At 38.8% G+C, this 24884-nt stretch overlaps 1 protein-coding gene across 1 annotated transcript in view; it reads left to right on the top strand.

Moving 5' to 3' along the window:
* EPB41L4A (erythrocyte membrane protein band 4.1 like 4A) overlaps positions 1-24884 on the top strand; it is a 256160-nt gene that overhangs the window by 147296 nt on the left and 83980 nt on the right. The window contains exons 4-9 of the mRNA XM_047090213.1: positions 206-284; positions 8310-8407; positions 9559-9679; positions 12152-12239; positions 14482-14570; positions 15170-15233. Of these exons, the coding sequence (XP_046946169.1) occupies positions 206-284; positions 8310-8407; positions 9559-9679; positions 12152-12239; positions 14482-14570; positions 15170-15233 (539 nt within the window). The remainder of the gene's footprint in view (positions 1-205; positions 285-8309; positions 8408-9558; positions 9680-12151; positions 12240-14481; positions 14571-15169; positions 15234-24884) is intronic.

Genomic DNA, 24884 nt, shown 5'->3' with positions numbered 1-24884 from the left:
TCTATTCTGGTCCTTTTCCCATTTTTAAATTGGTTTGTTTTTTGCTATTGACTTGTAGGGGTTCCTCATGTATTTTGGGTATTAGCCCCTTATTGAATATGCAGTTTGCAAATATTTTTGGTGAGTGTAATTTTTAATAGTTGTATTATATTACACTTCTACTTTGACTAATTTTTAATATGAAATTTAACTTTTCTTATTTTAGCTGGACCTCCATATACTTTGTATTTTGGTATTAAATTCTATGCTGAAGATCCATGTAAGCTTAAAGAAGAAATAACCAGGTATAGTATTGACTTTGCTTTTGAACAATTCATGTATGGCATATACAGAGGGCTTTATTTAATACAAAGTGGGGTCAAACATTTGGATGTGTGTCTACCTTGTTTTGTAATGCATCTCCACTGAGAGTTAAATTTAAACTAGAATTGCATGAGGAAGATCAGTGTCTGATGATAGATGTGTGTGAACAATGGCATGAACCCGGGTGACATGATGATAGATTTTGCATCTGCTGTGATGGGATATTTCTGTATCATTATTGTGAAGACTGCATTTGGCCTTTGTAGTCAGTAGCTGTTTGAACTGTGTAAAAGAAGGATATTTTGATACTCAGTTTGCATATGTAAATACAAATTTGAAGAGCCAGTTATTTCTTTTTATTTGGTTATAGCTTAAATGTGAGTTGTCCAGGGCTTTTGTTTATCTCCACAGGAAATGAAAAGATAATTGCTTTCAGTATAAAGGAGAAAAACAACAACAACAACAACAGGGTTTCACAGTGTATTCTTTCACCTTTGTCATCAAATATTTTATTTCAGTTATGGCAGAATTTCCAGTTGGTATTGATTATATTATTAAAAATGGTCCATGCCAACATTTGAAAGTGGCTTATAAAGAGCAGGCAGTAGTGTTAGGTTTTCACTGAACTCCACTAGACTGTATGTGGTAGCAAACAAAAGCATTTTCCCTGACTTAACTCTAAGTGGTCAGCTTTCTTAGTGAACCCGTATCACTGGCTCAAGGAAAGCTGAATGCATTATTCAAAACCTTGGAAATTGTGTCTTTGATAACGAAGGTGGTCTGTGGTTTTGTTCCTATTCCATCCTTTCATGGTTTTCCTTAGATTCTTTTGTCTTGATTCTGGACTGCACTCAGAAGAGTGAGAAAAGAGGAGGCGAAGTGGACCTTTCCTGTGCTTCTCTGGAGTGCTGTAATTAGGCCTCATTTTTAGAACTGTGCCAAGCTTCATTCACATCTTCCGTCTCCACTTTATAAAGGACCACTTTTAAAGGAGGGCTGTCCTGTGAGGCCTTCCAGGAGCACACCTCTATGGGGGAAGGGCCGTTGTGTTGGGAAGGAATTAAGGAGAGGGGTCATATTTACATTAGAGCTTCGTGAATACTCTTTGCAGTTGAGGGATTTCTGAGTTATGGGCTCATGGGGAAACTGAGTCCAAGTGGTAAACACACACAAAGGCACACACACCCATGTTTGTAACTTATTAGGAAATTGCAAGGAAATAACATTTTATGAAAATACCAGGAAAGTCCTTCATTTTGAGGTTGTCAGTAACCTCTCTGTGCCTCACTTTCCTCAACTGTAAATTGGAGATATACCTGTCTCATAAGGTTTTGTAAGCATGAAATGGTGTACTAAAAATAATGTAAAGCTTGTGTTAGTTGGCTGCGTTTGGTCAGTAAGTGCTTGATAAATGGTAGCACTTACTATTTCATTCTCTCCTCGCTCCAGCAGGTCAGTGGAGTTACATCTTGAGTGAGGGTTGGGTTCCAAAAGATACTCGATTTATTATTCATAAGGAAAGAAATGGGTATTTTAGAATGCATTATTTTAAACCTGTTCACCTAATATTATGAACAGAAATTTCCCTTCATAATCTACTACCAGCTCATGAGCAGAATGTATAGATTTGTGGGTAACGTACAACCTCACAACATATTCCCTGCAATCTTCTTTTCCTCACATATTAGACCAGATCATGTAGCTAAGAACCAGATTACAGAGTTGGCTTCCAGCTAGTAGCCATGACCTAAAATAATTTATTTTTATTACCCAGAGCATATAGTTGAGCTTAGGTAAGTTTAATATGACTCAATATGATATCACTACATACTGATTTTTAGAATGTCCTAAAGATTAAGTCATTAATTTGCATGAATAGGTTCATTTAAATGGATAGGCATCATGGACCTTACAAAGGGAGTCAATTGCATGAGATGATTTTGGCAAAAGTGAAACTAAAACCCAAACCCCAAATCTCCCAATATATGCTATTAAAGGAAAAGTATACTTAGGTCAGCATTTGCAAGTTGAACATTTATCTTGCTTCAATTCTCTGGAAAACTCTTCCAGCCTACTGTGTATTGGCTCTTGGGTTGTTCGTAAGTTTTGACATGAAAATTAATGTTATCTAAAGTCTATTCTCTTCATCGGCTCTTTAGATAATTTGTGTCCTCATGGTATCTGTTAAGCTTATTTTTAATCCTGATTCAAAATATTACAACAGCCTTCCACATATTCTGGATCATTTATAGCTCTGTATCCCCTGCACACTTGATAAGCATAACACACATTTTGGTTAAGAAGACAGGCTTTGGAATTAGATAGGCTGAGGTTTGCATCCTTGCTCTGCCACTCACTAGCTGTGTAAATTTGAGAAAACTATGTAACCTTTTAAAGTCTCCGTTTTCTCATCTGCAAAAACGAATTAAAGTATTTTTTCAGAAAGACAATGAAAGGAATATATAAGATGATATACAGGCCAAGTACTGACCCTAACACAAAAATATAATGTTCCATAGATGATAGGGGTAGTTGAAGTAAAAATAATGATAAGTACTTTATGTTTTCAAATTACTGATTAAGAAATTAGGGAGGAAAAGACCAGCTTGGATTGGAGCCCTGAGATGGGTCTTCCAGCTTAAAGTCAGTCCACTAGTCACAACTTTCTGGGTATAGTTGTTCATTTAATTATGAATCCTCCTACGTCTGCCCTCTTGCCTACATTTCTTGAATTTGTGTGTAAGGACAGAACTCACTCATTCAGCTACCATCATTTAATAACTACATGGAGCACTGTGTCCAGTGCCCTGAGTACCAAGGAGATTCAGTAGTGACCCAAGAGAGAATTTCAGTCTTGCAGAGAGGGAGGACAGAGAGACTGTCTACTGCTTTGCTGGACGACCCTATCTGTGATGTCGCTGGAAGCTTTCTGAACCTTCAAGGATCTAAGAACAGTTTCTAAAAAAGAAAACAATGTTCCAAATGACTCGTTCATAATGGACACTCTTTAACTTCTAAACATAGGTATTTGGGGGCGCCTAGGTGGCTCAGTCGGTTGAATGTCCAGCTTCGGCTCAGGTCATGATCTCATGGTTTGTGAGTTCGAGCCCCGTGTCGGGTTCTGTGCTGACAGCTCTGAGCCTGGAGCCTATTTCGGAATCTGTGTCTCTCTCTTTCTGCTCTTCCCCTGCTTGTGCTCTCTTTCTCTCTCTTGAAAATAAACATTAAAAAATTTTTTTAACATAGGTATTTGATTTTTTAATTTTGTTTTGTAATGTTTTAGAGCAGCCTTTGGAGACTGACATTAAGCTTATTTTTTTTAAATTTTATTATTTTCATATGGAAATTCCTATTTTTCACTTTGTGAAGATTAGTTTGTTTTAGCTTCTTTACCAGCTGAATGGCCTGAAACTACATGTTCATGTCCAGAGTTTCTGTCCCCTCTAAGTGAGGATAAGGGTTTTCGATACAACACAGTTGAGACAAGGGTCACATTCTGGGATGGATGCAAAAGAAATCTGTGAACCTTAAAGGATTATACAAATGTAAGGTGATATTATTGCTACTTGTTCCTGTATTGTAATCATCAGTTTTATACTTTTGAGATGAAAGTGTTATTCCTGATTTTGCCCCTTTTTCTTGAGAATCAATGTGTGCTTCCTCTACTATTTTTCTCCTTATTAAGCAATACATGCCATTTTCCCCTGCAATGTTCAATATTTTGTGTATCATAAACATTTCCCTCTGTCCTTCACAGTGAAGTTTTATCTGAAATGATTAGGCTCTTATCACATGCTAGGTTCCCTCTGTGTGGGAGGCAGAAAACAATCCTGCTTCCCTGTATGTAGCTACTCTCCTCTTAGATTCTTCAGTGTCAAATTCACCTGGCACTGAAATCAGACTTCTCCCTGTCCCCAGATTGCTGTTTTCTCACCGGGTCCTAAGTCGCTGGAAGGTGCGCTTCAGGCTTGTTGGTGTAAGCATCTTGGGCCACTGAATTTCAGGGAACCTTGCGTTTGGGCTCTGGAAAGAATGGGGTGTCTCTGCCCCTTCTTGAAGCAAACCTCTGATACTTGCTAAGTTCTTAATGGTGCTCAACAGCTTGTACATCGTTGGTGTCAGCTCAGCTCTTTGCAGTGAATGTCAGATGAGCAGAAAACTGTGAAGCCAATATTTTAAGCCCTTCACTTGTGTTGTACTGGGAGTAGTGCGGTAACTGTGGACAGGGTGGAAGACCCAGCTTTTTTACCCCAGGGCTCATGATCTAGCTAGGAAGACAGTGTGTATACACCAAGATATTAATTTACATGAAAATATAACCAATACCTGCTTTAAGAAGCCTCTTCTTTGCACCAGAATGCCTGGAAAGCTTCCTTATTAAGTGGATCATCTTTAATGAGTGTTCCATTTTTCTCCAATAGGGGTATAGTATAACCAGGGTCACAGTAGAGTTGATCATCAAAACCCTCACACTTTGGAGAATGATGAGAAGAGCTGTTAATAGTTATACATGTATAACAGGCATAAAGAAGATCTGTCCTAGGCAAACTGGCATGCAGTTTCCCCCTAATTAAAACCACAGATAAAAAAGATTCAAGCATCCAATCATAGCCTTAAGCAGAGTAACAGAGGGAAAGACTCACCAACTCTAAATTTGTGATTTAAATAAAATATTAAATGTACACTAAGTCCCATAAAATCGACAAAATAAGTTATATGCAGTTAGTTAAAAATAGGCCCTGACATAATGATAAAATATTTGTTTAGTATATGAAATATGATTCTACTGTATCATGAATTTGTCGTATAAAAACTGATATGATGCTTGCTGTGATAAAGATTAAGCAAATTCTTAATTAAAAATAGTTTACTTGTCTTTTGATTTTAGTGGATTTTTCTTTAATGCAATGACTTAAAGATCTCTGGTATCTTTAAAAGGCAGGCTGTCCAGAGAAGTTTGAACAGATGTCCTTTTTTCTTTTTCTTTGTGAATTTCTCAGAGACAGCAAAGAGTGTTCAGTTTTTTCCATTTCAGCCATCTGTCTACCTATTCATTTGTATATCTATCCATCAAGTCAACATTTATTGAGCAATTACTATGTGCCAGACCTATATACTGAGACTACAGTCACTGATGGGATATGGTCCATTTCTTTGTATCTGTTTGTCTTTCTCTCAGTTTCAGTTCTTTGTGTTTTCATCCCCCTCTGTTTCTCTTTCCTCTTCTCTTTGAAGCAAACTCTTGTGGGATTAGGTTCCTCTGTTTCTGTATTTGGCAAGCGATTTGACTGTTCAGTCAGATGTTATAAAAGTCTTAATAGAACAAGACAAATATGCATCTGTGACCCATTTCCTTAAAAAAAAAAAACACTTCAGGAAAAGAAATTCCAAGTTAACAATAGAGAGAGTGTAGCTAAATAAATGTTAATTTCCAACAAGCAGTAGTAATTCTAGCAAAATGTGTCTTCAGTGTATAAGCTTTTGTATTTAAGTTCTGCTAATAGTACTTTACTCTGCTTTTTTCCTCCTCAAGGGGAGGATAGATGATTATAACAAAGTGGATGTGATATCCAAGATGAGCATTCAGGGCATGGGGAGTAGTCAAGTAGGGCTAGAAAAGTAAACGCAAGTTAGGGAGTAGAGATAGTCATTGGTTAATGGCAAGAAATTTTGGCTCAAGAAGCACAAGTCTTCCGAGGATTTTTTTTAAACTGGTTGTAGTTTATTTTTCTCTTGGTGCAAGCCACCGGGTTGCAGAGTGTCAGGAAGGCTTGAGTGTGGCTTGGAGAGTAAAGAGTGGGGTTCTCTCAACTTCCTTTTTGCTGTTTTGCTGTAGAGAACCCAACCACTTTTGCTGGCTGCAGCTTGCCTAGTAGTGGGTAGCAGAGGGGAGGGAAGGGCTCTGATGAGCCCAGCACCTCCTGAAGGCTGCTGGCTGCTGGTGGCCACCCAGGACTGGGGCCCGATGTTGGCCTTGTCAGGCTGGCCACCAGGTTGCCTCCTCCTGGCTTCCAGAGCCAGGTCACAAGTATTAGTGCCGCTGGAGGCCTGGGGGAGATTCTGAGCATTCTGGGGACTCCCAACACTGTAGCCATGGACTGGAGCCGTGGACTTGGTGAAAAAGAAGCTTGCCTACCAGGATTTGGGTTGGTGTTGGGGAGACCCGGGTGGTGAGGCGTGGCTTCTCCAGGATGCCCTGCATTTCCCAGGAGCTGTTATTGGACATGGAACCTTGGTGGCACCGGAAATAATCGTGGGTGGCCAGGAGAGAGCCATTGGAGGGGATGACTGCTGTGCTGTCACTTGTGGGCCTGTGGAAACCAGTGCAGCCACCTCTTGTAGGCCTTGGTGCATGATCACCAGTGGCAGGGGTGCAGATGGGGACCCTAGGCCATAGAGCCCATTTGCAAAGGAGACTGAGGCAGGCCACTCCAAGACCGAGGCCTGCATGTCACAAACTCTCTTAAGGATCTGAATTTTATTCTGAAAGCAAAATGAAATTTTTTAAAGGTCTTATTTTTTCCAGGGAGTGATATGATCCTATTTTTCTGTTAAGAATTTCATCTACTTTTCGGGAAGGTTGTTTGGAAGGGAGATAAGTGTGAATGTTGGCAGAGCACTGAAGGTTTCAGAAATCGGGTGGATAGTGACCTGGAGTGGATTCCAAAAGACAACAGGTTTAGTGACTGAATGCACATGCCAGGGTTGCACATTGTTGGTAGGTTTCTCTTACTTGGATATATGGAGACTGTGGTGCTGTTTACTAAAATGGGAATTCAGGAAACACAAGGTGTTAAGAACATTATCTCTTAAGCTTGTGGATGCAATCAAACTTGGTCCAGTCTTCTAGAAATAATCAGAGTAGTATCTAACATTTGGATTCCCTCACTATGGCCTTTGGTTGTGAGCATGGAGAAAAGAAACTTAATACAGCTGACTTTTATAATTCATTTCCTTTGCCCTTTTCCTGCCCTTCCCAGTGACATCAAGAGTTGGCTTGCAAAGAAAGAGAAATTACAAAGGACACAGCCTGGTGCATGAGTGTGTGAATGCATGCTGCATTGTAGGTAGTGGTGGCTGAGGACGGTGTTGATGGTTCATTGTATTGGTTCATGTATCTCTGGCTTCTCTCACCCTCACTCCACAGGCAGAAAGACTGGATGGGGGAGAGAAGGAGGGCAAGCCAGCCAAAGTTGCATAGCATCCTGATTAAGAGGTTCTAGAGTCGTATTGCCTGGGTTCCAGTTCTGGTTCTGCTGCTTAACTAGTTGTGACATCTTGGATGAGATACTTGACTTCATCTCTTTGTGTCTATTAGTTACTTCATTCTGCAAAATGGAGACAATAATAGTACTGGCCCTATTTTAAAGTCTTAACATAAATTACTGTATGTAAAACACTTAGAATGAGTTACTATATTAACAGTATTTGGGACAGTGGGTGGCACTATTCTAACAGGTTCTTTTAGGCAAATGGAATGAACAAAGCCATAGATAATGGGCATGAGAATTGATGGAATTGCACCATAATGACCTTTTTATCCTGTACCCATGGTTTTAGACCCTGTAGGTAACACATCATAAAGGTTGTTCCTACCAGTAAGACCGTGTCATAGTTGTAGTGGCAGTGGCATTAATGAGAATGGTGAGAGTAGCTTTTATGTAACTTCCACATTGACCTCATGAGGTGTAGATACTTCGCTGTCCCAGCTCTGCAGGTGCAGAGTCTGGCTGTTGGAGAGGGTCAGTAGCTGCCCAGATGAATACTGGAGCTGGGAAGCAATCCATCCAGTCTCACTTGAGAGCCTACACTTTTGAGCCACTACCCTGTATTGCTTATGTGTGTTTAAATAGTTCCTGTTCACTCAACAGCTCCCTCATAAAAGCACAGAAGTGGCTTTATTTTCCTTCAAGGTGATTGGCTGTTGCTGTGATTATCAGAGACTGAAACTTCAGGTCTGGGTAGTGTAAGATATCATTAATCTCTTTTTTCCATTTCTCTTTTAGATATCAGTTTTTCTTGCAGGTGAAGCAAGATGTCCTTCAGGGCCGGCTGCCCTGCCCTGTCAACATCGCTGCTCAGCTGGGAGCATATGCCATCCAGTGTAGGTTCCACTAAAGCATATTGAGAAAAAAAATGTGAATGTTTCTTTTTAAGCAAGTTTAGGTACTAAAGTTCTTCTTATCAAGTGATATTTTCCTAAAAAAATATTTAGTCAAAATTCAAGTTTTAATCAGTGTTTTCTCAGAAGAGTTAAAAGTGAAACCAGTTACATATCCCTTGTAATAGGTCACATTGGAGTTTTAGTCACAGGAACAGCATTGATTCTTAATTAGGTGGAGTGTCTGAAAAGCCCTTCTAGTCTACATCCCACCTGAGTTTTATTGATCCCCTCAAGCTGTTTTGTCTCAGAGATCACATTGCTCCCAGGCAGCTGTTGTGAAGATTCCATGTGGTCAGATGCCAGTGACCGTTCAGGGTGTGGCACACATTTGTCACTCATTGCGCTTCAGCTCTTGGCATCAATGTGGCAACCATGTGGGGGAAGCTCCACACTGCATTGTCATTTTGGAGGCTGAGGATGTTTCCACTTACAAATACTGAGTCCTTTCTAAGAATGAAGCCAGGGATGGGGGCAATGAGACAGCATTTTCCTTGCCTTTATGGCATTTCCAGTTCAGAGATGGTGTGGAAAAAAATGTCCTAGGAAAAATGGCACATAGTTGAACTGGGTTGGACTTGGAAGGTGGATTAACATAGGGAGGAAAACTTTAATAAATGTAATATGATGAGCTTCTGGTTTGATTTTGCTTCTTTGTATAAACTAATATACAGCATTATGTTAAATTTCCCTGACTGCTGTTTGGGGCATATACATTTTGATTCATATACTCTTGATGCCTTTTTCTGAGAGGATATGTTGACATCATCATTGTTTTTTGCCTCTAGCTTTTCTAATATATGCACAATAAATTCTATTTATGCCATTTTATTTCATGCAACCTGGTAAGAATAATTGAAATGAAAATGATAATTACAGTCTTTCCGAAAGCAAAAATATAGAACTTATGTTCTTAAGACAAGATTTTATTTATACCGTTCATATATACTCACCAGTTGTTTTTTATTAAAATTAGTTATGTATGAATTTATTAATAAGACATTTGAAGAAAATTTTTTGGCATGATAGGAATATTTTTGAGTATTTTTAGGAATATTGTTCTAAAGTGGAAAAAAATACAATTTGTTTTTTAGCTGAGCTTGGAGATTACGACCCATATAAGCATACTGCAGGTTATGTGTCAGAGTACCGGTTTGTTCCTGATCAGAAGGAAGAACTTGAAGAAGCCATAGAAAGGATTCATAAAACTTTAATGTAAGAATCACATTTTATTAACTATAGTCAACATGCTGTACATTAGATCCCCAGTACTTCATTTTATAACCAAAAGTTTATATTCTTTAGTCAGCATCTCCCCATTTCCCCCATCCCCAGTCCCTGGCAACCACCATTGTAGTCTTTGTTTCTATGAGATTGGCTTTATCAGATTCCACTTCAAATGCTCTCGTAGTGTTTGTCTTTCTCTGTCTTATTTCACTTTGAGTAATGCCCTCAAGAACCATCAATATACTTGAGAGTTGCTAAGAGAGTAGATCTCTTACCACACGAGAAAGAAATGTAATCATGTGACAAAATGAGGGTCTTAGCTAACCCTATGTTGGTAGTCATTTTGCAATATATAAGTGTATCAAATCAATACATTATACTCCTTAAAATTGCACAGTGTTGTATATTGTATTTGATATACAACCAAAGCTAGAAAAAAAATCATGTCTTATGTTACATCATCCATTAAGTATCATCTTTTGCTCTTGGTAGTCTTAAGAAAAGTTTCTAGAATGATAAATTCTTCACATATGCCTTGAACATTCTAGTATTTTTTTCTTTTAAGTTTTTTTTTTTTTTTTACTGCTTATAACACTGAAATGCTCATAGAAAACCCAAGTAACTTTAAAAATGTAAAGGAGAGAGTAAATTTCAAAACCTAACGTCAATGTATTTTTGATTAATGGCCTTCCAGACCTCTCTTTATGCATAAATTCACATAAAGAAAATTTATTTTGTATAGATTTATGTATGTATGATTTAACATTAATGGAATCATTCTGTATATATTGTTATTTTGCAATTTCCTATTTTTTCAGTCATCAGTACCTTGTGAAATTTATTCTTCTAGTTATAAGTATATTTTAAAACCACAAAAGCCTTAATGTATTCTGGATTGGGTCTGTCTTAAGGATGTAAATTCTTTACAGTTATAAGCAAAGTCCTATTCAGTCTACAGCAATGAATCTGGAAATCATGATGACACCTTGGAGGGTATTATGTTAACACCACATGCACTTCTGAGAATATACACACTCCCCTAGTAGGATTTTCAATTAATGGCCTGCAGCATTGAAGTTATAATTTAATTATAGTTATTTTGGTTAAATCCTCTATACTGATTAATTTTGCTTTATTCCCTCTTATGTAACATTCCCTCTTGAATTTGCTTGGTTTCAGATCTATTATAGTTAAGAAAAAAAATGTAGAATTAATCTGGTCAACAAAAAATGTTTGCCTAAAGGATCTGTTTCAGTGAGTAGCAGCAGAAGTCAATTGCTGAATTGTAATCAGAGAAACCAGGCTTTCCATCTTGTATTAGCATGCACCAGAATGCTCTTAAGCCTGATTATAGAGTCCTTCATTTTAAGGTTTCCCTGAAGTGGATGCTAAGAGAGTGCCTCTTATAACATTATGAAGGGCAGTGTGTTTGGCACATTTTGAGAATACTAATTCCAGGAGTTTCAAAGTACAATTACATTTTTGAAATTATCAAGGAGCTTTGGGTAAAGGGCCTTACATGTTTTATGTGATGGTATTGACAGTGTGACTGTTATTTCTAAGAGAATAAAGCTTGATCAAGATTTAGTAGCTTTCTTGTGTCTAATTTGTCATGAACATTCTTTATAGATTTCAAAATTGAGGTGTATTGCTGGATTTTCCAGGGTACCATGGCTGAAACATTGGATGCATCAAAGCAGGATTTATTAATTTAAAAAATTCATAGCTCCTTTTGTTAACTAAAAATCTGTCTCTCTTACACACACACACACACACACACACACACACACACACACACACACACACACACAGAGTTCCACTCATCCATGGAGATTCCAGGCAGATGCTCACACTCATTAGGAATGAATACCATTTATGTAATTATCACCAATGAAGATTTTGGGATGATTTCTATACTTTGTATTAAGAAAATGACAAGTATTTTTACAATTTATAAATATTAATGTATTTTCAAACTACATACGTAGTCAGGAGATGCTGAGTTAGGTGTTGGGGAGAGACCCCAGTTAGGTGTTGGGGAGCCCGTTCTCTTCTCCCTGCCCACTACTATTCTCCTTTTCCTCCTGATGGAGAGCTGCTGGTGCGTGGAGATGTTTTACTCTTTGTAAAGGATATATTCTTTAATTCAAGTGCTTATATTCTGAATCTCTTTGAGGGTTTCTGAAACAGAATTTTTAATATATGCTGGGACATTGGGATTGGCTATAATGAGCAAAAACAGATTTGGTAAATGAAATTAACTTAATACAAGTTTCACCTCAGAGTGTAAAATTTTGTCACCAAGAAGGCAAGGGACTTCTTCAAATACTAAGACTTAAGTTTGCATTAGGACAAAGGATTATTTATTTCTCCAGTGAATATGGTGAAGATGGTTCTCATATCCTGTAAGTGCAGTACCTATTAGTAAAGTAAGGCTCTTTGTTTTTATGCTGGGTGTAGGGGTCAGGCTCCTTCTGAAGCAGAGCTGAATTACTTGAGGACTGCTAAATCTCTGGAGATGTATGGCGTTGACCTCCATCCCGTCTATGTGAGTAACATTTAATTAACACGAGATATTTTAAGCTGATGACATTTTTCTTAAAAAGTCACCGAAACTCCCAAAGGAAAGCTGTAGTCCTGTTGTTTAGCAAGCAGATGATACTTTCTCATCTGTTTTTCGAACACAAAGCATCTCTTGCATGGATTAAACCCTAATGAGTTTTGCTTAAAAGTCTGTGATTATATTTCCATGTGTAGAAAACAATTAACTGGGCTTGAAAACACAATCTGGATAACAGCTCCATAGGGCTTAGCTAAACGTCAAAACAATTTAAAATTGGTCTATAATTGATTGTATGAGACAGAAAACAGGAGGAATTTTCCAAATTCCAAAATCCAATAGATTTTATGACTGAAAAGCATTCGTGAAATCACTTACCAGAAAAGTAGCCTTTAGGCACTAGTGTAGGTGCAGGTGTTGATGGTTCTGGGTTGGATGTACAGGTTCTCTCAATATTAGGGTTACTGCTTACTATAGTTATCACCACTGCATTAGAAATGGTTTTGCAAATTTTCTTTAGTGGCTGATGAACACTGGCTGAATATAGACAGAGTTTATACTAAATCTGTGTTGAGTGTTCTGGAGCCATGTCTTAACCTTGAAACCATTTCTCAAAGGTTACCAATTGACAGTTCTTTGCCTGTGAGGTTGAAATGACATTGCCTTTCATTTTGTAAGAGTTGAGTTAGCAATAGTCCAAATTTGATGATTTGAGAAAATGATCCAGGTGCCTTATTCTTTACACAAAATGAATTGCTCAAGATTTTCTATAGACAAGGTCAATTAAATTATGGAATGTGATTTTTAAGGGACGCTGATTAAACTTACCATAATGCAAGTAACTCATTTATGGATTCATTTTGCAATATTCGTTTGATTGTCAGAGTTTCCTAAACCAAGAAATCTTCTCATTTTCTTCGTAAAAAGTAGAAGCACCTCTGGGTATACTGTTAGTATGGCAATAAAAGTTACATGTTTGGGTCAAGTAGTAGTTTCTTGATATTTTAGATTCCAATCTCATTACATCATTACATGCTCTATACTACTGTCATTTAAGAACACCTCTAAAACTTAGTGGAATAGTTACTGTTTTCCCTTCTAACCACATTAATCATGTTGAGCTTTTAGTTTTTTAAGAAATATATAGGAAGTGTGTAAAAGAGAGAATCTTCTGAAAAATGGCTCTGCTTTTGTGTAATGCTTATCCTAATTCATATACACTTTTTTTTTGTGGATGGTAGGAGTTTATGGCAAATGAACTGGATTCAGTAGAATCTTCCATACATTCCTCTAAAATTGAATTTTCAGAACTGAAAGTGGGCAACAGCTGGGATTCTTCAAAAATATATGAGTTGTCTTATATTCTTGGGAGTATGACTTTACAGGCTGTTATTTGACCTTAGAGTAGAAATACAATTCATACAGATGTGTGCATGTCCTTCATTACCCACAGTGTTTGTGACTTTGTCATTTCAGAATCTCATTTTCTTAATTAGGATTTATCATCTCCTGGAAATTGAGGGTCTTCAGTCTTTACCAGAAGAGATGTATTTTTAACTCTTTTGAGTAGTAAAGTCACAAATGGAAGTAGGAGGGAGCATGATAGAAACATCAGAAAATCCAGGTGTGTGCCTGAAGGCAGCTGCCTGAACTCAACTTTCTGGAGAAGGGTGGTGGAAAGCCAGGTTTCATGATTATCTACATCTAAGAATAAGATCGAGATGAGCCAACCCTTGGGAAGGAACTCTTGATAGAAGCCAGTGGTTCTCAATCCTTGGCTGCACAGGAGAAATCACCTGGAGTATTTATGTATTTTTGACTCCTAGGCCCCTTCATTACAGATTCTGATTTACCTGGTTTTGGTAGCACCTGGGCATCAGCATGTTAAGCTGCACAGGTGATTTCAGTTAATGTGCAGCCAGGGTTGAACTGCACTGTAGGTGCAGTGTGGGGTGAGTCGATCAGTGGCCTGATTGGTAGTCCAGGTTCTTTTAATGAACTGAAGTTCTAAGTATGAATATACTAAGAAAAATTTTCATTAAAAAATTGAAAAAAAATGAGCAGCAAGCTAGCTATTACCATAGCTTAGCTAGCTTTCTAAGTTGATGTCTTTGACAAACTAGACCCAATATTAATACAACATATTATGTTTGTATGGCCAATTACAGTTTGACAAGGAGCTGTGACATGAATAAATTCATGGGTAATAGGCATATGCTTGTTTTTGCAGGGAGAAAACAAATCTGAGTATTTCTTAGGATTAACTCCAGTTGGTGTTGTTGTCTACAAGAATAAAAAGCAAGTGGGGAAGTATTTCTGGTAAGTATAACTTGAGGGCAGAGTTAGTATTAAAATTATACGCTGTATATACTAGGCTTATGGGGCTTACTTGTCAGTGAAAACAGGTACGTTTCCAGTGGTTGATAAATAAATGAGTAAAACTGGGTATACATTTTCTCCCAGTGCATCTTAGTATGTATTTTCTCTGTAAATTTTAGGTACTGTGATTCTGGACTCTCTTGTCCATGCAAATTATGTGTAGTAGGATTTCCTATCCATTCCAGTGTATGCTGGTGGGCTGTGGGCCCAGGACTACTTTGAGTTCTAACTAAATGCGGGAGGCATTTGGAGGGCCTGGGAGCCTGTAGCCCTACACCGTGTCTGGGAAGGCAGACTGCTGAGACTTTGGGGATTCCAAGCTTGTCTGTATCTACTGGAGAAGTACAGGAGAATGAAAATGGAATTTTATTTAGGAAAGTGTCCAGAGCAAATGACATACAGGGAACTCTCTACAATTACTGGAGCAGTATATACAGAAACTGAAACGAGCCAGTCTTTTCCCACTGGATACTTGTCTAATTTCTGAAAGATTAATTCTTAAAAACTACACCACCGCCACCATCTGCTTTGTTTTTCAGGCCACGGATTACAAAGGTTCACTTCAAGGAGACACAGTTTGAGCTCAGAGTACTGGGAAAAGATGTAAGTTTTTGTTGACTGCTCAGCTTCCCTTAACTGAGGAGAGAAGTCTTGTCTGCTCGTTGAGAACTTAAAAATCATTGTGAAATAAAACTGCCATGTTTCTTCAGCTGCAGTCACATGGAACCAGGTTAATGGACTCATGTGCACAACTTCTTCTCAAGGAAGGGAAAGGGAAGTGAGTAGAAATGAACGAGTTGATTATAGAGGAGTGTCATTTTAGTTTTAGCAAAAAGAGAAGAAAACCCTTTCTAGGGCACAAGAGAGAAGAGGAGGTGATTATCATTATTAGAGTAGTTTGCTTTGAAGTACTGTCTATGAAGGTAGGATTCATCTCATCAGAAGCGTGCAACCTGCATATAGGATAAAGAGTGTCCTAATTTTGTCCCAGGGTAAATTAAACAACCTGTAGGGAGTAACACTTCTATTCTCTCTGGCATGGTGGATAAGCTAGATGGGAAATTCTGATGCTTTCAAAGGAGAATGTAAGGCAAGGGTGCAAAAATATCTTTGCCCTGCAAGCTGGCAGTGTCCTCCAGGATTGTTTGGGTCACAGGCACAGTATTGTGAAAGGCAAGAATGTGAAAGCTTCCTTTTAATCTACCTGTGAAAAGGGTGCTCCCTTGAAGTGCGATTACTCTAATTTGTATTTATGGGATAAGTTAGTGGAAATACGATGTACGAGAACCATCCTTCTGTCTCTTTGGTAGTAATTTTATGTAGACCCAAATCCTGAGTGGATGCATTGAATGGACTGTCTGAGGAGATTCTGTTGTAAAAATGAGGCAAAGAAAACCTACGCTTCTGCATCTACACGTTGAGACACGGGAAAGGAGTGGCCGCTGCCTCAGGTGCAGCATGGTACCAGGCAAGGTCTCACACATAGCAGGTGCCTGCTCAGGATTTGTTGAACAGTCTGAACGGATGGACTGAGATTACATACTGTCAAATCAGAAAGCCTGATTTTTCTAGAAAAATACAGCGATCCTTCCCTGAACTGTGTGACATGAACAGTGTGACATGCTGCCATTTATTGATAAAATTAAAATTGGATTTTGAAATGAGTTTTAACTTGTAAGGAGGGAAATTCCAGATTAGATAAAAAAAAATGATAGTCCCAACACCTCATCATAGTTCTTAGCAGCCTAGTTTTCTTCAGTTCCTGATTAGACACATCAGTGGTAAAAGATGTGCTGTGAGATTGAATTAAAGTCATCCCAAAAGTAGAACAGCTAATTGGATAGTAGGGCTATGTGATTTTTTTCCCTTTCCTGCCACTGGTTTCACAAGAATTAATGCAAGGAATAAAGTCTATTCAATACGTTGAAAATAATGTTTCACGTTTTTAATAAGAATATTATAATAAAATAATAAGACTTTTCTGTGGAAGCATTACTATTATTTAGAGTCATTTTTCCCCCTCATACCTGTTATTTTCGTGAGTGAGGTCCTTTGGTCAACTACTTTTATGTTATTATTAGAGTGCCTTAAAATGTCTTCTGCCTCAGGATAAACATTTGTCAGAGTGTCAGCTAACTTGAACTTCTAACTTCTTAGATTTTTTCATTATTAGGTGAAAACAAAACAACAAAATTGATAGTTTTCATGTTATTTTTTTAATGGCAGTGTCATGGTGTGACCTTGTTTCCTCCCAACCCCGCTTTGCCTCAGCCCATTCTGCAGCTTTGAAAAAGAGTGGGTATGGGGCACCTGGGTGGCTCAGTGGGTTGAGTGTCCAACTTTGGCTCAGGTCATGATCTTGCAGTTCGTGAGTTCGAGCCCCACATCGGGCTTGTTGCTGTCAGTGTGGAGCCCACTTCAGATCCTCTGTCTCTCTCTCTGTCTGAAAAAATAAATAAACATTAAAAAAAAAAGAAAGAAAAGAAGAGGAGTAGGTGTTTGGGTGTCGCCTGAGGCACTGCGTGCTCCTGGTTCATTAGCCTAATGTCACCAATCTCTTACGGTGAAGCAGGTCACGTAACTCAGGCTTGAATCACAGGGATTTTTTTTTTTTTAATAGGACATTAATTTAACCAAAGCACTCCTTTTCCTGAGCGTTCTTGCTTTGCAGTCTTTCTTCCCTCTCCACCTGGATATCTGTGAGGAATGATTTACATAATGGTGGAATTAAGCTGATTATTATGGAGACCTAACTGTAATCATAGATTATATATAAAAACCCCATGAAACCCGTCACCTGGAACAGTAATCACAACCAGCTCGCAAAATGGTTGAAATGCTTATTCTGGTTTTCTGCTCCACTGGTCCAGTCAGAGAGACTTAACTCAGTATGTTCAGTGCTCTTAGGGCCAAATTCAGACATTCAGTTCCCAAAAGATCAACAATGTCCTACAGGTAAAAGATTTTTCCTGTTGTCACACTATGCCACTAACACTGTCCAACTCCACTTTTTAATATTAACAGTGTCTACCAAAACACATTATCATATCGTTTTTTTTTCAACGTTTTTATTTATTTTTGGGACAGAGAGAGACAGAGCATGAACGGGGGAGGGGCAGAGAGAGAGGGAGACACAGAATCGGAAACAGGCTCCAGGCTCTGAGCCATCAGCCCAGAGCCTGACGCGGGGCTCGAACTCACGGACCGCAAGAACTCACGGACCGCCACCCAGGCGCCCCATATCTTAATAAATATAATGTGCTAACACATAGTATTTATTCATACATTTCTTTGCATCCACAAATAACAGTCTCATCTTTCTCAGATATAACCTTAGTGAGTTCACTGATTCAGATTTGAGAGAGGAACAAACACTGGTTTTGTAAAACTAAAACTAAAGTCTGGTTTTGTAAAAATTTAGTCCTCTGACAGATTCAGCAGGTAATTATAAATACTTCTGTGGATTAGTTAAGCTTCCAAATAGGTACTATGGCTTAAATAATACCTCTCAGAAAAATAAAAACTTTAAGTATAAAAGTCTTCCATGATGATTGTAGAAAATCTGGGAAATATACTGTAAAGAAGAAAATGAAAATTACCTCTTAAAATTCAGTGGTAATGATTATTATTTCAGTACAAGCCCTTTCAGATTTTGCTCTGTTAGCATGAATGTGTAATATACATATATATACACATATATATGTGTCATCCCCTACATGGTTCTATACGTGGGTTTTATACTTAATTTCATATCATAAGCATTTTTCCTTTTATTTCATTTTTTCATATGTGCCTACACAGTGTTTGATAATGTGTTTTACTGTTTTATGTGCTTGACCTTTTTTTTCTTAATGTCGTGGATCAATGTTTTCCTCCTATTGTATCTTATAAATGTGTTCTGCTGGTAGAGGTGAAAGCTGTGGAATTTTATTTTTATCTCAAATCTGGCTGTTTTGCTGAACTCTTGTGTGTTAGCCAAGAGTTCTTAATTTTATTCTCATAAATTTTTGTAGGTATATAATTTTGTTGCTTGCAAATAAAAATAATTTATTTGCTTTCTGTTATTTATGTTTCATATTTTATAGTGTTGGTCGTAACTTACAGAAGAGTGTTAAGTGATCTAGTAATATAAAGCACCTTTGATTGGTTTCTGATTTCAGTGAAAATACCACTGTTCCACCACTTATGTGTTAGCTCTTGGTTTTAAGAACATGTGTTTATTATGAGAAGTTTAAATTTTTTTAAGTCTATTATCAAATGGTTGCTGTTTACTGAATTCCTTGAGAGCAAAGATTGTTGCTTGTTCACCCATTGACCACCTAGTGTTTATTTTCAAAATCTAGACAAGGAGCACCTGGCTGGCTCATTTGGTAGATCATGTGACTCTTGATCTCGAGGTTGTGAGTTTGAGCCCCACATTGGGTATAGAGATTACTTAAAATCTGAATAAAATATTATATTATATTATATTATATTATATTATATTATATTATATTATAGTCTAAATGAGAGAGGGTAGTGGCTCAGACCAGGGTAGCAACATTCAAGGTGCTGAGAAGCTGTTGGATTCTGGATTTAGCTACATGGTTGTGTAAATGTGAGGAGGTATAAGAGAGAGGAGTCCTGGTGACTTACAGGTGTTTGGCCTGAAAGGGAGGAAGAATGGAGCTGCCATCCACTGAAGTTAGGAGGGCTTTGCATAGAGCAGGTTTGGGGAGGAAGGTTAAGACTTCCTTTTTTAATATATTGTATCTGAGATATCTGTTAGACATCTAAGTGGAGACGTTTAATAAGTGGGTTCTATAAGTCTGGAGTTTGGGACCAAAGTTTGGGGAGAATATTAAAATTTAAGAATCATTGACGTATCCTTGTATTCAGAGCCAGGAGACTATACGAGGTCACTAGGAGAATGAGCATAGAGAAGAAGAGGAGGAACCAGAAAAGGAAGCTGAGAAGGAATAACGAAGGAGATAGGAAGAACACTAATTGTATTTAGTTTTGCCAGCTAAAAATCATGTATTACATGTCAGATGATGCTGATATGTCAAATAAGATGAGGACTAAGAATTGACTGCTGAATTTAGGATTGTAGGAGGTCATTGATAAGACAATTTTCAGTGGATTGAAGAGTGAGCTTTAACTCAGCAGTTCCACTGTTAGGTCTGTGCATGCTAGAGAATCACAAGGGACGTGTATCTTTACTGTAGCACTTATATGAAAGAAAAACCCTAAGAGGAGTCCATTATTAGGGGAATGACCACCACTGATGCATGCTAATTAAGGAAAAACAAAAGAGGTAATAGGAGTAGAATTGGAGAGGGTGAGTATAGACAATTCTTTTGAGGAGTTTTGGCACAAAGAGGAACAAATAGGAAGATGGCTGTCAGGGGAAGCTGGTCAAGAGGGTTGGTTTTGTTTTTTAAGTTGGGAGAAATAATAGCACATTTACCCTCTGATGAGGATGAACCAATATGCAATGAACACTTGACAATGTTGCAGGGAGAGAGAGAAATGCTGGAATGATACTCCTTAAGTAGACAATAGTGGATGACAGCTAGTGTATAAATAGAGGGCTTGGTTTTAGATGGCAGCCAGGACAGTTCATCTATGGTTAGCAGGCAGGAAGATAGAGCATGGGAATGTAGATTAGGGTAGCTGGTTAGTTCTCTTAGGATCGTTCTGCTTTTTATTTTGAGGGAACTAGGTATCGAGGTCATCAGCTAAGACTGAAGTTGGGGAGGAAGTGGTGGGGGTCTGAAGGAAGCAGAGGCATGAAATAGTGATTTTGAAGAGAAAATAGACAAGAGACGTGTAGTTTGATGATAACCTATGATAGCATGGTGGTACAGAGGGTCCTGAATTTAAAATGAGCCTACCACACTTGTTAGGATGAGCACTGGGTGTTGTATAGAAACCAATTTGACAATAAATTACATTATTAAAAATAAATAAATAGATAGATATTCAAAAATCAGGAAAAAAAATAATAAAATGAGCCCACTCACGGTGTGCTTTTGTCCAACCACATTAGACAGTGCTGGTGCAGACAAGAAGTGAGACTTGGCTTTCTCAAGAGAATAATACAAAGAGAAGGGCCGGGAATCCTGTGAGGCAGGGGAGAAAATACAGTGATTTATCATGGAATTGAAACTGAGAAAGGAAGAGAGCAAAGACCATGAAAGAGTGGTGGGTCTGTGGATGGAGGTCCTGGTGGAGTTGTTCGGGGGTGTAGAACCGGAAAGAGTAAGCTGGAGAGAGAGGGTGATGGTCAGAAAGTTGGGTGTGAGGCATTGAGATCACAGAGGAGCCTCAGTTATTGTAAATGCGAAGTTGTCGGGCATTGATTCTCACCTCTTGGCAACATCTAGAGACAGTTTTGGTTGTCACAGTGCTGGACAGGGCAGAGATGTGCCTGGCATCTAGAGGGGAGAGGTTGAATGTACTCCCATACATGTCAGTAATGCTGAAGCTGAGAAACCCTGGTGTGGAGTTACATGCATGAGAGCGAGTGGTTGGGACAGGGAGGAAGACAGTATCATTGAGAAGTTCAGAGAACTGAGATGTCTGGGTGTTGGAGGGATTGTTTCTATTTACATATGGAAATTTCCAGTAGTTAACACAAGAGGAGTATTGGAGAATGTGACTATGACTGCAGTAGCATCGAAGTGTGGGTGAGGCAGGAGATTCAAAGCTGGGAGTTGTAGGAGGAAGAGAAAGAAAATGGTCTCAAAGTGGCCTTGTGGAGCAAGGAGGAGTCTTCACTTTTAGGCTTGGTGATATGAGAACATGGCGGGTGGGGGGGCAAAAGGCAGAGCTACCTATCATTCAGGTGGACTGCTAAGACCATGTCCTCAGGGGAGAGCTGGGTTTTTCCTGGCACAGAAGGGTTGAGGCAGTGTAAGAGAGCAGACTGAGGGGCAAAGGCATTTTACTGATGTTAGGCCATGAATTCCAGAGGGCATGAAGGAAGGGTTTCAGGAGTTGAGTGATGGTGGGGGAAGGGGACTGACTAGGGGATGTGCTGAGCATCATTTGGGGGTGACTGAGATAAAGAGACCATAATAAGATGGGGTTCAGTGGATTCAAGGCAGATGAAGGTGGAGAAGCTGTGGATATTGGAAGGGAGTGAGAGCTGGTTTTCCATGTCTGCTCATCTAACCTAGCAGTGGAGCTAGAAGACCTAGGGGAAGTGAGACAGTCCCAGTGCACAGTTGAGTCTCACCTCGTGTGGAAGATGGCTTCTCTTACCTGTCTGGTGGCTGGGGGACTTGAGCACAGGTGGGAAAACTAAGTTATGCCTCAAGCCCTGGGCTTTACTCACTGTGAGGAAAGTGGCTGCAGCGTGGGGCATGGAGAGGTAAGAACAGAGGCAGGCACTCGAAGAGACTGCCCAATGATCAGGAGAGGTGATGGGACAGCCATCACCACAAGGATGGAGGGAAGAGGGTGGATTTGAGAGGCACTGAGGAGGTAAGACTGCTTCTTATGGGTAGCAGATGGAATACTTTTGTGAAAAATGGAGAGGAGTTTGGATCATTCCCAAATACCTTGGTTTTATCAACAGAGCGTGCAGCCCCCAACAGTAGGCCCAGAGGTTGGCATGTACATTTGTTGAATAAATGAAACGAGGCTGTGATTACTTTTACGTATAATACATCATTAAGCTAACCTCAGCTAAACTTACCCAGCGTGACAGGATGTCGACCCAAAAGGTTCCTGGCAAGTCTGGCCACCAGTAATTAGACCCACTTGGCCGAACTCTTTGAGAAAAGTACACGGGAAGTGCTGGTGGCCAGGAGCAGTCACTTTGTCAGCAAGCCCAAGAGGTCTCACTTACATAAGCTAGGGATTCTTTCACATTTTAAGTAGAACTATAGATCTAAAAATGTTTTTTATATGAAAGTAATTTCAAATTTACAAAAAGTGGCAAAAATGAAAATATTGCAAAGAACACGGTCACCTTTTATTACTTACAATCACAGTTAACATTTTACTCTATTTCCTTTTTCATTTCTCTCTCTCTCTCTACACACACACACACACACACACACACAATTCTTTGCTGAATGATTTGAGGGCTTCGTGTGTTACATGTCTCTAAATACTTCAGTGTGTATTTCCTAAGAACTGGGATGCTCTCTGATGGAACCACAGTTATCGACTTAACACGTTTATGTCATCTACTCTCTACATTCCAGTTTTATTGGTGGTTAGGCTAATAAGGTCCCTTAAAGCATTTTCCCTATCCAGTACAGAATCCAATTAATTAGTCTTCTTTAATCTGGAACACTTTTGAGCATTTTTGGTTTTTTTTTTTTTGACATTTACATTTTGAAAGAATACAATTCCACCTGCTTTTTAAACAATAGAAAGCTTCTCATTTCATATTTGTTTGTTGTTTTCTTGTGATTGGACTGTAGATCTTTGTTCTCTGCTGGAAAGCCATATAGGTGGTTGTGTCCTCGTTAGGGCACATGATAGGGCACATCTGGAGGCACACGATGGCCATCTGTCACTTGGTGGTTATACTAAGTTTGATCACCTAGTCAGGATGTTGATTTGATTTCCCACTGTATAGTTATTGTTTTTATTCTTCCTCCTTTGCAACTAATAACTAATCTGTGGGGGTATTTAATTCAGTGCAAATACCCTGCTGCTCTTCAAGCTTTCCCTGTAGATTTAGTGTTCATTGAGGATTCTTGCCTGATCTGATCTTTTACTGTGATGCTTGTAAAATGCTGATTTTCTACCTCTTCCACACTCTCCACAGTCATCCCTTGCATTGCACTGTAAGCAAGAGCCACACCTTTTTTCCCTTTTACTTATCTATCTTATCAGCATGGGCTTATTAATTCCCTTTTTTTCCCCAGTGGTTTATGATATATTACGGTACCTAATTTTTTGGTGCTCAAGTTGTCTTAGATTTAGTCAGTGAGGGCTCCTTTAATCTGGCTCTTGTGCCCTTTTGACCTGACCCTATCATTTTTTGGCCATTTTCTTCCTTTTTGGTACAATGTGGTGTTTCAGGTGCATTCTGTACCTACATCTGCCCTGTTAACAGCCATTTTTCTGAGGAACTTTGGTTCTGTTTAGACAGGAAGGGTTGTTAGGTGTGGTCATTGTCATTGGGGTGACTTTGCGTTTTGGCCTTTTCAGTGGATAAGCTAAGGAATACACACATATATACATACATACAAATATAAATACATGTATACATATGTGTGCATATAAACGTGCTCATATGCACAGTAGAAATCATGTGTTGATATCATATCTCCAATTTCCATCCTTTCCCACAGGGTTCTTTCTGGCCTTTCCTCATTTCATATTTGTATGTGCTGAGAACCTTGGCTCCCAACAACAGAAATACATTTACTTGTTGGCTTAGTTCTAAAATATATCTCAAGTAGTTGCAGAATTGCTTTGTCCAAACCACTAAGATTAACAGTTTGCAGTGCTTTCACTCACATACCATCCTGCCAAGACTGAGGGCATTTAGTCAGTGACTATGTTCTGAATTTACTAGGGTTGGCCCTTTCTTCTGGCTTTTCCTAGTACTGAGGCTTTGGTCTTCATTTGAGATCTAGTTACGTTTACTTGTCTCCATTTGCTTTCAGTTTTAGTCCCCTTTGTATTCTTACTTATTTTATTTTTGAAGACGTAGAAGATTCACATGCTTCCACAGGTCAAAACTGTACAGAAAAAGGCACAGAGAAGTACCACTAATACCATATTCTTTCGGTCCTATTTCCTCACCCTCCCTTATAGGTAACCAACTTTATTGTTTTATGGTTTATCCTTCCTGTGTTACTGTTTGTAAAGATAAGCACATTTAGAACATTTTCCTTCTTTGGGAGCCTGGGTGGCTCAATTGGTTTAGTGTCCAAACTCTTGAGCTTGGCTCAGGTCATGATATCATAGTTTGTGAGTTTGAGCCCCATGTTGGGCTCTGCGCTTAAGACACAGAGCCTGCTTGAGATTGTCTCTCTCCCTCTCTTTGCCCTTCCCCAGTTTGTGTTTTCTCTCTCTCTCTCTCTCTCTCTCTCTCTCTCTCTCTCTCTGTCTCTCTCTCTCTCAAAATAAATAAACTTAAAAAAATTTTTTTACTTCTTCCTTATTTCACCTAGTAATACCTCCTAGAATTCTCTTTATACCAGTCCATTGAGAGCTTTCTTGTTCTTTTGTGCAGCTATATAGGACTCCATTGAGTGTGTACCATGGTTTACTCAACCGATCTCTTATGCTGTGACAATT

The sequence above is a fragment of the Lynx rufus genome, unplaced genomic scaffold, assembly GCF_022079265.1.
Source record: "Lynx rufus isolate CCGP_SWC_20201006 ecotype Redwood Valley unplaced genomic scaffold, mLynRuf1.p SCAF_1, whole genome shotgun sequence".
NCBI lineage: Eukaryota > Metazoa > Chordata > Mammalia > Carnivora > Felidae > Lynx > Lynx rufus.
The sequence above is the reverse complement of the archived record's forward strand: the minus strand, read 5'-3'. Positions and strand labels throughout refer to the sequence as shown.